The 17,860-nt window shown below is 31.2% G+C and overlaps 1 protein-coding gene across 6 annotated transcripts in view; it reads left to right on the forward strand.

Moving 5' to 3' along the window:
- The window catches only part of LOC134696752 (calpain-15-like), a 57,255-nt gene that overhangs the window by 11,022 nt on the left and 28,373 nt on the right, over positions 1-17,860 (forward strand). For 3 of the 6 annotated variants that reach the window (XM_063558682.1, XM_063558686.1, XM_063558683.1), the window contains exons 2-10: positions 2,834-4,812; positions 10,349-10,554; positions 11,241-11,424; positions 13,006-13,150; positions 13,787-13,856; positions 14,656-14,781; positions 16,344-16,505; positions 16,979-17,140; positions 17,628-17,824. In XM_063558682.1, the coding sequence (XP_063414752.1) occupies positions 2,923-4,812; positions 10,349-10,554; positions 11,241-11,424; positions 13,006-13,150; positions 13,787-13,856; positions 14,656-14,781; positions 16,344-16,505; positions 16,979-17,140; positions 17,628-17,824 (3,142 nt within the window). In that variant the 5' untranslated portion in view covers positions 2,834-2,922. Of the gene's footprint in view, positions 1-491; positions 604-1,565; positions 1,919-2,833; positions 4,813-10,348; positions 10,555-11,240; positions 11,425-13,005; positions 13,151-13,786; positions 13,857-14,655; positions 14,782-16,343; positions 16,506-16,978; positions 17,141-17,627; positions 17,825-17,860 lie in introns of those variants that run through there. The other 3 variants (XM_063558685.1, XM_063558687.1, XM_063558681.1) reach the window with 3 other exon arrangements.

Raw genomic sequence — 17,860 nt, forward strand, 5'->3', positions numbered from 1 at the left:
TTCTTTTGTACGTATTGTTTATTTTTCCAATTGAACTGTTGATCTTACATTTTTACTATTTGTATATTATTTAATCGCACTGACAGAGAACAGCTTTCTCCGGTTAATTTTTCCTCTTTAGTAGACAAAATCGATTTCATAAATAATATATATATATATACATGCTTGAAATTCAGTAATTATTTTATATTTTGTTGTCCTATTAAACTTTTGGGTCAAATTAACTTGGTCCATTATGAGATAATCAACTAAGTGTAAAAGTGTTTAAAGATGTAAGCTAGAAGGAACAATATCCCAGACACCACAAATGAGATTAGTTTATATATAATATGTTTTGCAAATGCTTTTATAAAAGACTTTAAAAATATAGCTTTAAGAAATATTTTTTAAATGTTTTGAAGATTATGGCATTTAATTTGTATTTAAATGTAATTATGGGTAACATTTTTACCCATTATACCAGACCTCCTGTACACTGCACTTTATTTTACTGTTTGGGACTAATTGATGTAGAGTTAATAATTTTTTCACCTGGAAATTTTCTTACTCATTCTAAATTTAGTATTTATACCTACCAAACACAAAGAACATGGCAGGTTGCAGGTAGTGTATTATTTTAATCTTTGATCTTAAGTCTGTTGATGGGTAGATAAAAATCAACAGAACAACTTATGTTATGTAATTAAAAGAATTTGTTTTGTTAAATCAGTAGAATCTTTAAACAAAGTGATGTGTTTTTGTATTAAGAATTGTTGACAATGTTTATGGGACAGACAGGAAATGGAATGCTTTTGTAAGTTGAAATTGAATAATTAGAAAAATTTTAATTACAAGAAATGTTATAACTCTTTCTACAAGAAACAGGATATTTTTCTAAATATTTAGATTATTTCAACTATGTGAAAAGTAAAAATATTGCCATTTCTGAATATGACTATACACTGCTATCATGCTATACAAATACATGTAATACATTTTCTATCAAGTTTTTTTTTTACTGCAAAGTACACAACGTGCAGTTGTACATAATTACATGATCAATTTTTAATATGACAAATTAACCAAAAATTTGGAAGTGTTTGGATATTTTAATGGCATTTTGGGTTTGATTAAAAAAATCAATTGAAATACTTGCTTGTAACAACTGACATTTTACAAATACTATACTCCAATAGTTATTTAATAGTTGTAAATTAACATGATAATAGTTCGATAAATGTCATATATGTAATTTGTTTTATTGTATGATATGATAAACATCATGAAGCTATGCACATTGGTGCAGGAAAAGGAATTAAAATGGATTAAAAATTGAATTACATAATTTCATGTCATTTGATATTGGTTATAAGTAAATTACATCTTAAGTATATGAGTACTTTGACTTTTCCAAAAGTCAAAATTAAATGAGATATTTCGTCAAATTGAGGTTGATTTGTCAGACAAGGAACAGGTTTGTAAACATGGGTGGTAACTTGTAGTGTGTCTTGTTGACATTAATGCAATATTTTGTCAAATTACACTATTTTGTCCAGATTAGGTTTGACCATACTGACCATGACAGATTATTTATACAGTTGTCAGATAAAAAAGTCAATCTCATTTCTCACAAGACTGATCTTATTAATTGATTAAAAAAATCTTGTTGGAACATTTAGAAATCTCATTAAAATGACAATGTCACATAGACATAGGTGACAAGACTTAGGTGCGAAATCCTGTGTATTTATGTGTTGGATTAAATATTAAAAAGCCTGTGGACGTTTTCATGTAGGAGTGGGAATAAATATAACAGCTATTTAAGGTTATGGTTGGGTCATTCTAGGAGATGTCACATCTGAGTACTAAGTGCAGTACCTTTAAATATTTGAATTGATTACGATTAGGAGATGAAAGTGAAGTTTTGAACATTTGTCAGGTTGGTTTATTATAGATATTTAAGTCTTTGTTAACATACAAACTTAACTTCAATACAAGTAGCTTGTTAAAGAGATTTAAATAGATTTACTATTATATATTTTATTTCTGTATAGGCCATTTGGTTGTATTTGTCATCATTTTGAGTGCCATAGTTCATACATTGTGTTTTTCTCGCTCTTTCTTCGGACAATGGTTTGTATGATCTAAACGGGACAATGGTACTTGGCTGTTTAATTTGGTTTAATATGTTGTATATCATTTTTAAGATGAACTAAATATAGTTTGGACAATAGAAACAGTATAATACTTGTAAAAGAAGTGATACTTTAAAACATGAATAAGAAATTCTCAAAGTGCACAAAGATATTCAGCACTTTGATGGTTTCATGCCTAAAATTTTCATAACATTTATACTGAACATTATAGTATTGATATCCATGATGATATATAAAGAGGACAGAAAACATTATAAATAACACAACAATGAACTGCATGATAATCATATTGGACATGTTTATAGTATAAAGGTGTTTGTATGGACATTAAAGAGGATCATAACTACTGGTTGTTTTATTAGGTAATGGATCACAACCCTAGTCTGGTAATAACCGTTATACGAAATATAATAAAGTTCAAGATGAACTTATGTTTTTGAGGAGTATTGGGACTTTTTTTTGTTACCAAAAATATTTTGGTGTGATTTGATTATGAAGATGTACATTTCATGTAAGTTTTGTTACTGTAGACAAATGGTAGACTGAAAGCCAGATACACAAATTGTTGAGTAACGAAATATCTTACAGAGTATGAATGATTATTAGGTAGTGTATGTTTTAGTTTAACATGCCTTATTATTTACCTCAGTCATAAGCACATGAAGTATGAATAATTTTATTTTTCTCTTTTTTTTCAGAATTATAAAGTCAAAGAATAACAGTAAAGATGTGAGGAGAGTGACTGAAAAATTGTGTTTGGCAAAGATGGGTTAGTGATAGATTTACAATGGAATGCTCTGAAATACAAAATAGTTGGATTTGTCGATCTTGCACAGCCAAGAATTCATCAGATATTGTATCTTGCTTATCATGTAAACAAAAGAGACTATTAGGACCTTTTAGTGCTAGTTCTGTATCGTTAAAGGATGTAGAATACGTAGACTGTTATTGTGATGATAGCAAAGGAGCCAAGCCAAAACAGAAAAAGTCTGATAGTAATTCAGTAAATCAGAAACTATTAAAATCAAGAGTACCACTATCTAATGTTACTGGTAAAACTATTGAAACAGTAATTGATGTTGAAAGTTATAGTCGTTGGCAATGTGAAAAGTGTCCAAATTTAAACGTTCAAAGTGTTCAATTTTGTACTTCTTGCGGCGTAGGAAAAGAGAAAGAAGTGATTTTGATAAACGATGATGATGACTATACAGTTACTTATAATCATATCAATACTGAACAAACAACCGTGTTAAAAACACTTAAAATGGCAGATCAAACAGTTGCCATGGATATAGATTTAACTGTAGATTGGGAATGTAGACGTTGTACATTGAAAAATTCAGGGAATAAAACTCGTTGTGACATGTGTGAGTCTCCTAGGGAAATTCGCTTGCCAACTGTAGATGATGTCAATGAAATTTCCACAGTTGATTCTGGGTACATGACCTCTAATAGGCGTGGTGAACCAGATGGCATGGAAAATGAAATCTATCCACAAAAAAACGAACAAAATTCTAACAATACAAAAGAAGAGCATCCTCCGGCTCGTAGAAGTATATCAAATCCAGTCACTGGAAAGGAATGGACATGTATTGTATGTAGTTTCAGTCAAAACCCAGACTTAAATGATCAATGTCAAGTTTGTCGTGATGGTAGAAAACCAACAAGCAAATCTAAACAATTTCACGGCCGAGTTAGTACTGAGTCACCTAGCCCTGCACAAAAGTTACCATCTATAGCACCTAGTAAATCATCTCCAAGAAATTCTGCTCAATCTAGTCAGAGTAACAGTGACCTAGTTTTGGAGGATTGGACATGTGCTAGGTGTACAATGAAAAACAAAGCAATTGCCAAATCATGTGCTATGTGTTTTGCCAAGAAATCAAAAGCAGCATTAGTTGGTGATAATGACTGGGTTTGTGCTAAGTGTACTTTGAAAAATTCTATTGGACAATTAGTTTGTGAAGCTTGTGGAGAGAAGAATGAAAATGCACCTCCGTCTACATCCTCTGGGAATAAAAAAGGGGGAGTAACTCCTTCAAATGGGAAATCTGTGATAAACAAGACTGAGCAAACTAGAAAGAACTTACAGAAAACTGAGTCTAGTAAAAGCTTGGATCTAGACATGAACAAGACTGAAAATGTTAAAGAAAGGAATAAAGGATCAAACAAAAGTGATGCATTTGATATCTTTAGCTTAGAAAAATATAAAATAAAGAATGGCGTTCAAAGTAATGATAAGAATGTAGAAAAAAAATCAATAGCTAGAACGTTAACACCTGAACAAGAACCAATTCAAAAGATAGAAGAGAGAAAGAACACAAGTTTAGATAAGATAAGAAAGGACAAAAGTTTGGAAAAGGACAAAAAAGAGAAAAGTTTAGAGAAAAAGAACAAAAACTCATTAGAAAAAGATAAAAAGAACAAAACCCCAGATAAAGGAAAGTTCAGTCTGGAAAAAGAACAAAAGTGGAAGTGCTCTGCTTGCACATTTCAAAACCATGCCAACTTGGTGCAGTGTATGATGTGTGGGTCAATGAAAGGTTTGGAAGGGTCGGGGCTTCCTTCCGTTGGATCTTTACAGAAACAACAATGTACTCTGATGGATGATATCAGAAAGACCGAGGAGAATGATGCTTTAGAACTGTGGCAGCATATTACATTATTCTGTAAACAGGTAATTACAAACACTGTATACATAGTCTGATAGAGAGGGGGTTGGAGGGGTCCTGATCCCGATATTCCCTGAAATCCCGGGCTTAAAAACATGAATCTTGAGGTCCAGAATAAAAAAAATTATAGCCAGACATCCCAAAATTCAAAAAAAGAAATCCTGGATCCCGAAAAAGGGTCAATTCCAAAATCCTGAGCTCAAAAACACCCAATCCTGACGTCCTGAAAAAGGTCCTGCCCCCTCCTCCTCTACATAAAATCAGGTGTTTTATAACTTAAATAATCCAAGTTCTTACTGTCTCATATTCTCTCTAGCTTTAATGTAGATTACTGTTTGTAAGGATAATGTAACGAATGAATTGTTCGGGTAAGGCCACACTTAAAAATATTTTGATTTGCCCAAACCCTACCCAAAGTTTGAAACAGTGGGTAGGTAGGTAGGCATTTTCTTTTTTTTTTCAAAAAAAGAAATTGAAGTATCAGATATTTATTAGTCTTCATGCCTATTTGATTAAAGAAAAACTTCTTCAAATCAGGCATGTCAGGGCAATAAAAGAATTTGAGTAGGCAGCTTTTTTCTGGGTAGGTAGCGTTTGGGCAAACAAACCTATTATTTATTATGGCCTTAGTTGTTTTAAGATATATACGGGTATGCATGCAGGCCTGGGGTAATGGTAATTTGTAATTGTAATGCATTGTAATATTACTTTTTTGGGATGTAATGCAAAGTAATTTGTAATGCACATTTTCTGCATTACAATTACATGTAATGTAATGATTACTTTAGTTAAAAATTGATGTAATGCCTCCATTACAGTACATTACTTTTCATTACAAATTGGTAAAATAGATAAAATTGAAGAATATTGTATAATAAAAATAGAATATTAACAAAAACAAAAGAAAGTATGAAATAAATTTTTTGTCACAGTTAATTACTGTATTAAATAAATTACATCAATCTTTAAAACACACATTAAGGTAAGAAATATAAAATGGTGTCTTTGATCTTGGTTTCTGATATATGTTTAATATGATATGGGAATATTTTGGTGTTAGGTGGTCTTTGAAAAATCTTTAAAAAAAAAATATCAAACAAAACTATATAGATCAATGAAAAAAATATGAAGATGAAAATTTCATTATTCTATACACACCTTCCATGTATTTCAATGAAATATTGAATATATCAAACAACATTTTTTGGGTCCTGTCTGTGTTGTTATTTCACCTAATTAATATCACAATGTTTTAATTGCAATCAAATCTTCTCAACTTATGTTTGTCCTCACAGAACCCTTAGGCATTTCACAAGATAATCCTTTAATGACACATTTATTATATCCCTTTGAAATCCTTAATGATGTCTTAATGATTAAGTGATCAATGTTAGAAACAAAATTATATGATAATTTATTTATTTTTTACCACCTAAGAAACTTAAAAGTGACTTTTTCAGTTTCATGCCTCCTACTACTCAATCAAAGGGTATAGACACAGGTAAGGTGCAGTACATGATGTTAACATCTATTTGTCTAAGCCATGTGAAAAAAATTCAATCAATGCACTGGAATAATGGAGGTCAAATTCAGTGTGCCTTTCTTCTTTGTTTAATACAGCTATCAAGTATTTAGCCATTCCCCACACATAAGCTCCTGTAGAAAGGCTTTTAAGTATTGCTGGAAAGGTGTACAGAACTGATCGCTGTTCTCTTAATGGCATCACATTTAAACCACTTATGATGATAAAGTGCAATGGACATATTAACCAGTATTTGAAGTCTATGTCCCTAACACTGTATACAATGTACATATACCTCTGTTTTTGAAATGGTTTTTGTTTTTATATTGAAAAAGTAATGTGTAATGTAATGCATTACACAGGCAAAGTAATTGTAATGTAATGGATTACATGTATGAAAAAATGTAATTGTAATTGTAATTGTAATGGGAGAATCACAAAGTAATTGTAATGTAATGCATTACATTGCAATGTAATGGCCCCAGGCCTGTATATGCATGAGATAGGTATTCCTTAGATTTAAAATCTTATTGAGTGAATGTCTTTGCATATGATCCAAAATATTAGCTTGATGGTTGCTAGCTATAGACATGATAGAAGATAATCTGGAATATGCTACAAAGCCCAGATTTTTAGGAGGAACACACCTCCCATTCAACATTCACCACAATACATGTATCAACTTTATCAGTTCATACCAAACATGTATAACAGTACAAACTAAAGCAAGTCATCTAAACATGTATACTACCATACATGTATAACAGTACAAACTAAAGCAGGTCATCTATACATGTATACTACCAAACATGTATAACAGTACAAACTAAAGCAAGTCATCTAAACATGTATACTACCATACATGTATAACAGTACAAACTAAAGCAGGTCATCTATACATGTATACTACCATACATGTATAACAGTACAAACTAAAGCAGGTCATCTATACATGTATACTACCATACATGTATAACAGTACAAACTAAAGCAGGTCATCTATACATGTACATGTATACTACCATACATGTATAACAGTACAAACTAAAGCAGGTCATCTATACATGTATACTACCATACATGTATAACAGTACAAAATAAAGCAGGTCATCTATACATGTATACTACCATACATGTACAACAATACAAACTAAAGCAGGTCATCTATACATGTAGACTACCATACATGTATAACAGTACAAAATAAAGCAGGTCATCTATACATGTATACTACCATACATGTACAACAATACAACAGTACAAAATAAAGCAGTTCATCTATACATGTATGTAATTGAAGATTTGAAAAAGTAAATAGATAGTCTGCCAAAAATGCCTAAAGTCAAGACTGTAAACTGAAGGTGAAGTACCTTGTACCTTAAAGTCTATACATGGTGACATGATATGCATACTGGTACATGTATATATACATGTACTACTACAGTTAACACTTTGGCTAAATGAAACTGATGTGACATGTCTAAAACAAACCATAAACATGATCAGATGATAAACATGATAAATTATCATAAATTAACATTCATTATAAACATGATAAATGTGCATGTATTTTGAAAAAAACAACTATAAGTCTTAGACTTAATTTTCATTAAACTTGGCATTAGGGCTGTGTAGTGTAAGCATTACAAGTAACCAAGGTAACAAACATGTAATTTTCTAAAAACGATAAAGCTTGAAATAAATGTACTTCATTCTTACTTGATTGTTAGGACATGTAGTTATCATAAAAAATAGTCAATTAGGTAAGGACTAGATGACTATACATACATGTATCCTTAACTAATTGACTATTTTTTTATGATAACTGGGATACTGTTAAGCATGATAAGCAAAGGCTACATGTATATCAAATGCTGATAATTTGTATTTTGTTTTGTTTTGGAAAACTTGATATCAAGTACAATGCATCCTACATGTTCTAACAATCAAGTAAGAATGAAGTACATTTTGTATTTGCCATGTGCTGCACATCTCAAAAACCTACTGAACATTACAAAATAAAATGTAGACGCTGGTCTATTCCTAAAAACAACATAAATCATTAATCATTTTATCTAGCTACATGTAAAACTTGAATTAATAAATGACTTGCCCAAATTCATATAATATCATGAATATATACCCGTTCTTTTTAATATTTCATGCTTATATTTATATATATTAAATACAGTAAAACATACTAAGATAAGCCAGTCCTTTTAAAAACTATAAAATACAAATAATTTATATTAAACTTGAATTGATCATATATTTATAGGATTTCCACACTGAAACACATTTTACTACAAATTTATAGTATGTTTTGTAAATGAAAAGTTAGTGCAATTTCAAGGTTGGCAGGATTTGAGAAAATTCACTTATTATATATAAACACTGATAAAGGTAGGCAAATGTTATTGAAATTAAAACCTATGATCTCCTTTAAAAAAACCACAACTATTTAAGCCTAAGGAAATAAAGAATTTATTTTGATGTGTATGGTTAAGAAAACCTGATACACTGGTGACATTTGTCAAATCAAAGTAGGGTGAAGTGTTGATTACATTTGGTAACACATTTGTACATTCTTTAACCTTGATGGATGACATAATAGGTGGAAACACTTTAAAGTGTCGGCTTGTCAATTGCTAAGTTATTGTTTTAAGGTAAAATACTTACTAGAAGAAATTCCCTTTTTTCAAATTTTAATTAAACATGTACATGATGTTAAAAAAACATCTTAACATAGCCTTGTTAGCTATTATGCCATTTATGGCTACCGTTAGTAATACTTGCCAGTTTTCAGGTTTGAGAGTTCTAAAGTAATAGTCAAAACTTCCAACAATAGTATAAACTTATTCATCATTATATGGATAAAAATTGTTGTCATAGATATAGTAGTTAATAGAGGAAAATGTGAGTCTTGAGTTTATGACAAATAGGTGACAGTACATCATTTTGTCTAGTCCCCCAGGTCAGCCCTCCCATTTAATATTAAAAATGAAATGTCAATTGGAAAAGAACATCCCATCAAATTAAGAAATAAGTATTTTCTTTTGGATATAAAACTCATAATTTTGATAAAACATTTTATGTTAATTAAAGCTACAGCCAATACCTGACAATGCCTGACAAAAACTAAAAAAGTGTTGTATATACATGTATACACAAACATAACAAAGTAGAGACAAAATATTGTCATTGTTTCACTTTAAAGCAGGTATTTTTTTGCAGTAAGACTTGTGAATTGCTCACATACAAAACACAATATGATTATATCAAGTCTGTGTTATATAGAATGAATAGACAGAAATTCGATGAATGATCATTATTAGTACACAAAGCATTTAATAACACAAATGATCTTTTTTTAAACTCATAGAACTAATAGTTTCTCATAAAGAAGTTATTTAAAACCCTATAGAACTAAACATACAGACAGTTTAACCGATAAAATAATCACTTCCTTAAATATGCAAATTTTGACACAATACAAGAACCAAATACTTTTTTATACAGTGCATAATTATATATATATATAAAGTTTTCTAGTTTTGAATTACACATACATACATGTAAACTTGTTATTGTAAATATTTCGGTAAAAGTTCAAGCCATTCTTCAATAGTAAATCAGAATTAATAAAATATGGAAATTAATGATAGGAATACTATACATGCTATATATATATACATTTCCATTCTCAATTTTATGTACATAAAGATAAAATATTTCTTCATAAAGTGATTCCTTGAACATATTTTAACACATTGAGAGTGGACTATGACTGTGGATTCATTATTATTCATTGGATACCAATTTTCCAGGGTTTCGTGGTCCACAAATTTAAACGTTCAACCAAGTACACGTTTTCTATCAGGCTGAATGCAGACTTTGGCAAAACCACTAAATTACAGATCCACGAAAAATGCAAGTTTTCCGCAATTCACAAAAAATAAGTACCCATGGCCACGAAAATAAATGAATCCACAGTATATCAATGTATATTATATTTTCAGAATGATGAACAGTTTGTAGATGACTCATTCCCTCCTGAATCTAAATCTTTATTTTGTGATGAGACTCAGCCTTTTACTAACACACCTATAGCATGGTGTCGCCCTAAAGAAGTTGCCGGTGCCCCTGGGGAGGGCAAGATAGGATGGAAGATTTATAGAACACCTATGCCAGAGGATATATCTCAGGGAGTCTTAGGAAACTGTTGGTAAGTCAGAGGTGGATTTAGAGGGTTTTTGAGATGGCCTATTAAAGGCCCTTTTTTGTGCGAAAAATTGGTTGAATATTTAGGGAATCTTTTATGAATGACTGGAGCAAGCACAGTCAGTGGGCCATCTTATAAAAATTGATGGATCATCCACTGTCTCCTGTTTCATATGTTTAAGACATTTTCTCTATTCACCATGTTCATGTTAATGAAAATTACCAAGTGTAGATGAAAAAAAGGAAATATACTAGTGAAATCTTATTACTAAATGTTCTATTTTGGGGGGTAATTCCTCTTCTCAATGTCACAGTGTGACCTTCTGGCTTCAACATGGGAGTAGACACATCCGCTAACCATGCCAACACCTTACTGAAAAAACAGTTTTGTTTTTCACTATTGTTCAGCAGAAAAATTTACAAAAAAGGCTGGATGATCATATAATGAACATGCATTTCTGATCATTTTACAGCTAACTATGTGGAATGGGTTTTGGTCATTGTTTAAGGTTGACAAGCAGTGTTCCAGCTTGAATCTAAGGTCAGAAGGGTGTTAGTTGTGTAAAAGAAAAAAGATCTACTAACCAATGACAGTACACAAAAACAACACAGGAAAGTAAAGACAATGGCAGTTTGCGTTGCCTATAATATATGACAATTTCACACAAATAATTGAAGAGCTTTTTTCAGGTTTTTGAGTGCCTTAGCAGTATTAGCAGAAAGACCCAACTTGGTAGAAAACATTATATTAACAAAGGAATACTGTCCTCAAGGAGCGTATCAAGTTAGGTTATGTAAAGACGGCAAGTGGCAGATAGTTCTGATTGACGATCTCCTACCATGTGGAATGCATAATAACTTGGTCTTCTCACAGGTAATTTACATATCAGAGCAGGTAATACATCCCACAGGTAATTAACATATCAGAGCAGGTAACATATTAGACAAAGCAAGTGGTATCTCTAACCATTTGGAACGTATAATATCTGGTTTTCTCACAGTAACTAACATATCAGATAAGATATTTGGCCTAGTTGTGTAAAAAAGATTCAATCAGAATGGACATAATTGATATACTGTGGATTCATTTATTTTTGTGGGTAACCATGTTTTTCATGGTGACGAACTTTTGTGTTTGTGACAAATTCTGAAATTTGTACATAACTGAACACTATAACCCATGGTTTACCCTCATTCTTCAAATCTACAAAAAATTAGTACTCTGCGCCAGTATTTTGCATATAAGTCGTACAGCCATGAAACCTTGAAGATATTGTTGGTAAAATTGTTTTGCAGCTGCTTTCGTTCTAAAATATCAACAGTTTAAATGAGTAGTATCAAAAATGTAGAAAATTTATGCATGAACAGAAATTCAATTGTTGAATCATCTAAAACATTAAAATTAACATAAGCAAACGAATTCACAGGTTATTGATTTCAAAATTGGTTTCAGTTTCAATTGTTTTGTTTTTCTCAAGGTGAACACGACAAGTTCAATTCAATAAAATAAATACACAGGTCACAGGTGCAGACATTCCATGTTTATGATGTCAAGCATTTTATTCTGATTATAATCATAATTTATTTGACAATAAACTTTGGTATTTTGTCCATTTTGATTTGCTTAAGGCTTGATGGCTTGTGTGGTTTATGGCTATAAGTAATAAAAAGTAGAAAATGATCATATTTGATAACCCCTTAAATGTATAAATATTATTTTCAGATTACTTCAGCTGGAATTTATCATCTGTTTATAAGTTGTTCAATGATTTGGCATAAATGATTGACTTCTGTGTGAGAAAGTTTGTTTTTTTTTGGGAGGGGGGGGGGGGGGGGAAGTGAGGAGGAATATCAATTGAAATTTGTTGGAAAATAAAAGATTAATTAAAAGTTGTAGCAAACTAAAAAAGAAAGTCTACAAAAACATGAACTTATGCACTTTCCATCTACCATTTTATTTTCATTGTCTTATTTCGAACTCTTTAAAAACTAAAACAGTCATAAGGTTATGAACAAGATCAGATATTGAAATCTGACTCAAGGAACAGATAGTTAGATAATTTTACTTGTAAATTCATGAAGAACCTTTAAGGTAAAATTGCTTTACAAGTTAACAGTTTATTTTTTTATTTTATTTTTTTTAAAGGCTATTCCAGAAAAAAATGTATGTGGGGGTTGGAAGGCAGTTTTTGTCAGCACCCACCACCCAGACAATTGTAATTGTGAATTATAGTACATTATAGTGTGAAAAGATGCTCTGATACTAATCACCCATGTATTATTAATATAATGTGCCTTCCCCCCCCCCCCCTGAACTTTTGTACCAAGGTATAAGATAAATATCCTGCAGTATTTTAACGTTATAATATGGATGGAAATTTCACTGCAGGAGGGGTTTCAGTTTAGGTAGTTTTATTAATTTCAAATTTACTAATTCTCTCTTGATATTTTTCAGGCCAAAAGAAAACAATTATGGGTTGCCTTGATAGAGAAGGCAATGGCAAAACTTCATGGTTGTTATGAATCTTTGGTGGCAGGCAAATGTATAGAAGGGTTGTCTACTCTGACAGGTGCTCCTTGTGAAAGTATTGAACTTCAGCGTAAGTAAAAATAGAACTTCTTCAAGAGCTTTATTTTGAAATTCTGTCAGTTTTTCTTTTAGAATTATATTGAATCTAACAGTCATTTTAAAACAAACAATCCAATTTGATTTTAATGAATCTATTCCTTTGACTCAAAGAAATCCCCAAATTATTTCATTTTCAACTGAATGTAAGCAAAGTTGAAAATTTTCGTCACATTTTTCTCAGGAACTACAATACAAGGATTTCTGAAATTTGGTTTGAGGATTTATATAAGTCAGCTTTACCGTGTGATGCGTTTTCAGATTCATCACTCGACAACTTCCTGTTTACCGAACACTTGCATATTTTTACACTATTAATATTATCCACTTGCGGCGGGGGTATCATCAGTGAGCAGTAGCTCGCAGTTTCACTTGTTTTGATCATTGAGAAGCTTTGTATTTCATTAAAAATACAATGTGATTAAAACGTTTAGCTGCTTTAACAGAGTTATCTCCCTGTAGTGTTAGGTACCAACTTAAAAAATTTCAAGGAAGACAATCCAAATTTGTTCCCTTTTCTGTTTTTACTAGCAATGAATACAGTCTTGAGTGTGTTGTTTGTCATTGAAAGTTGAGCACACTTTAATCTTGTATACTTTGTTTTTTGTAGGTAAAGACAGAGAAGAAGATATTGACCCAGATATTATATGGGCTAGATTATTGAGTTCTAGGGAGTCTGGGTAAGATATATTGACCCAGATATTATATGGGCTAGATTATTGAGTTCTAGGGAGTCTGGGTAAGATATATTGACCCAGATAGTATATGGGCTAGATTATTGAGTTCTAGGGAGTCTGGGTAAGATATATTGACCCAGATATTATATGGGCTAGATTATTGAGTTCTAGGGAGTCTGGGTAAGATATATTGACCCAGATAGTATATGGGCTAGATTATTGAGTTCTAGGGAGTCTGGGTAAGATATATTGACCCAGATAGTATATGGGCTAGATTATTGATTTCTAGGGAGTCTGGGTAAGATATATTATCCCAGATATTATATGTGCTAGATTATTGAGTTCTAGGGAGTCTGGGTAAGATATATTATCCCAGATATTATATGGGCTAGATTATTGAGTTCTAGGGAGTCTGGGTAAGATATATTATCCCAGATATTATATGGGCTAGATTATCGAGTTCTAGGGAGTCTGGGTAAGATTTATTGAAAAATCTTTCCAAAACTCATTTAATACACATGATAGATTTGTTTGAAATTGAAAAAATACACATCAGCAAAATTTACTTTTGACATAATTTCACTTGGAAGAAGATGGTTAGAAAAAAAATTGATACAGGAAAATAAAGGTGTAGGTATTATGTTTCAAATTCCACTGTATTTGTTTTTATTTGGAAAATTTCAGCTCATGAAATTAATTTCTTTACATTCAAATCATCATTTGGCCAGTATGAAAGACAGTAGAAAACCATTTCAAATAATTTTCAGAGCAACCACATAAACCAGAAACTTTCTTTCTTTAGGTTTTTGATGGGAGCATCTTGTGGAGGAGGGACAATGAAGACCGACGAAGAAGTGTATGAGAACCTGGGACTACGACCAAGACATGCTTACTCAATCTTAGATGTACAAAATATAGAAACTAATAGGTAAATTTATATCCAATATGTAAAACTTAGGACTGAGAAGGTAAGAGCCCTTTTCGGCCCCAAAATATAGCAGTTTTACAAAATTGTTAAACAGTAAACTTTTAGTTATTTATTGTACAGTAGAATGTTTCTGCTACATAAATATGGGCTGTTTTTTGACAATACAGTGCACATATATCAGGTATTAGCACCATTAAGTTATTCTAAATCACTGAAATCTTTACAACTCTAGCATTTTAGTTAAATTTATGACGGTTTTCGTGAAAAACGAAAGTGGCTGCAATCGTGTTCATCCTTAATATTAAAATATAAGTTGTATTTGATGATAATACATAACATTTATAAAGGTTGAGGATGAACACGGATGCGGCCACTTTCATTTTTGACAAAAACCATCTGAAAAGTGACATTTTTCGGCATATTTAGTAGATTTTTCATATTTGAGCGTGAATAGGATCGTTTTTAATGACAAAATCAGTTAAAATCTCTAACACAAACTAATAGAATCAAAAAAAATAGACACTTAAGTGTTAAAAAAGTGGTCAAAATCTTTCGTCAGATGAACCTGAAATTTGAGGCCAAAATCGGTCCTTACCGGACCTACTCCTTTGGGTAATCTCATTCTGTATGAATCCTGAAATTTTTGAAAATTATCAAACATGAAACTTCCAGAAAATATATGTCTGAATTTTTTCTCACCCTATTACAACATGTACAATAAAATTAATTTACCATCGATCAGGTGAATAGAATAGTAAGCTAACTATGAGTAAAAGAGGTAAGAGGGTAAAAGAAACCAATATAAAACAATAACTCAACACTGACAGCCATTGGTCATTAAAACCATAAACTCCTAACAATATAACATGGTCTTTACATACAATACCAAAATTAAGACAGATTATGAATCAATCCAATGGAGATAAGAAATCTACACAAATACCATAAATGCAGAAAACAGGGTCACTGCCAAGTTTTGGTGTGATAGACACATAAAAGTTGTTAGGCAGAATGTTAATGATAGTTCAAAGTTCTGTCTGAATGTCACACATACAACCCTACGTATGATAAATTAGATATCTGTATTTACAATCTATTAATTTGCATGCACATAGTCAACTTTAAAAGAGGATCAGACAGAACCAAAAGCTATGTACAGTGAAACCTGGCTAAACTGAATCCTGCATAAAACCAAAAACTTGTATACTGTGGATTCATTTATTTTGTGGATACCAATTTTCGTGGATTTAAAAAAAATTGCATTTTCGTGGATATAAAATTTTGTTATTTTGGCAAAGTTTGCAAACATTCCTTTTGAAAATTTGTAATTCGTTGTACAGTTAAATTCTTGGTTCATCTGTTCCCACTAAATCCACGAAAAATTGGTATCCAAGGAATATGAATGAATCCACAGTAAACCAAACATGTTCTTAAGCACCGTCACATCAAATCGTATGCGTTGTGAACCTGTTAAAACAAAACAAAATATTAAGTCTCGAAAAGGTTTGGTTAAGCCTGTTTTCACTGTATTTGTCTTACCAAGAATACATTTTCATTCACAGGTTGATAAGACTAAGAAATCCATGGGGCCGATTTTCGTGGATGGGAGACTGGTCAGATAAATCTCCATTGTGGAATAAGATAAGTTCATCAGCTAGAGAGGAGATAATGTTACATGGTGGTACAGAAGGTGTATTCTGGATCTCATTAGAAGATCTACTCAAGTAAGCTTGTAACTTATTAATACTGTAAACTCAGATATTAATGAGTTCATTGAATATTGCAGGTTTTTTTTTAGAAAGGACAAAAATGTTAACGTCATTATTGGGATTTCAGAAAAATTGTGTATACAGAAATAATTGTATTTGATATCAGACTGCAGGTTCTTATTACAATGTATTTTGATAATTATTCACAGTTTGCACTATTCCTTTGCTATTTGTATTAATAAAATCCTTAACATTATTTCTGAATTTATAGTAATTTAAAAATTTAATTTGATTACACTTGCATTGTTTATATATAAATAAATGACCTTGGCTTCTGATGAAATCATATGCACTTCCATTATCAGCCTAATTTTTTTGCAAAGGCAGTTTTGGCTTTACTGTTTTAGAAGTAAACAAAATTATTTAAATGAGTAACTTAATTTATGGTTTCTTTATGGCACTAAGAAATTTGAATTTTGTTCTTACAGATATTTCGACAGTGTAGATATCTGTAAGGTGAGACCTGACTGGAGAGAGACGAGGGTTGATGGAACATTCCCTGTCAATGCTCGAGAGGACTTTAAGATGGTTAGATTAACTGTATTTTATACATCAGAAGTAGAAGTTGGGGTCTTCCAGGAAGGTGTAAGGTAATTACTGAAGTAGTCTTAGTAGTATAACATGTATAAAAATGGACAAAAATTTTAGATTTTATATTTTGTGTTCAGTAAATGCTGCATACAGATATAAACATAACAAATGAAAACAAAACAATAAAAAATGTTCTGTATCCAAAATTCTTTTCTGGACTTACCTTCATCAGGATTAATGAGATAGAGTCCTTATTGTTGCAATACTCCCTAAGTACATGTTTCACATTAATAAAAATATCATAATAATTTCTGAATGTGCAGTAAATCAGTAATTTTATTTTTCATTCATATATTTAACAGAATAAGATAAATGTTTTAACTTTTAAGCAATTGCATTTTCAAGAAAAAAGAAAAACATAAAAAACATGTTTCAATTATGTATGCATGTTTTGATCTTATAAAACATTAAAGATTGCAGCCTCATAGTTAATCCAATAGTCATTCAGTTTAACAATGTCTAAATATCTTAAAATTTTATTAACAGAGGAAATAGTAATGGTAAACAGTCAACAGCTGACCTCAGTGTACTGATACTCAGGGACTCCTCTAGTCCAACTCAAGCCTTCGGACCTTTGGTAACCAGTAGTAAACGGCAACTTAAGAGTTTTGTTGGATGTAGAGCTATGTTAGAACCAGGGGAATATGTTGTGGTTACTCTTGCCTTCAATATATGGACTTTAAGTAAGTATGATAAAAATATTGTGCTGAAGAAACTGA

The sequence above is a fragment of the Mytilus trossulus genome, chromosome 14 (genome assembly GCF_036588685.1).
Source record: "Mytilus trossulus isolate FHL-02 chromosome 14, PNRI_Mtr1.1.1.hap1, whole genome shotgun sequence".
Classification (NCBI taxonomy): Eukaryota; Metazoa; Mollusca; class Bivalvia; order Mytilida; family Mytilidae; genus Mytilus; species Mytilus trossulus.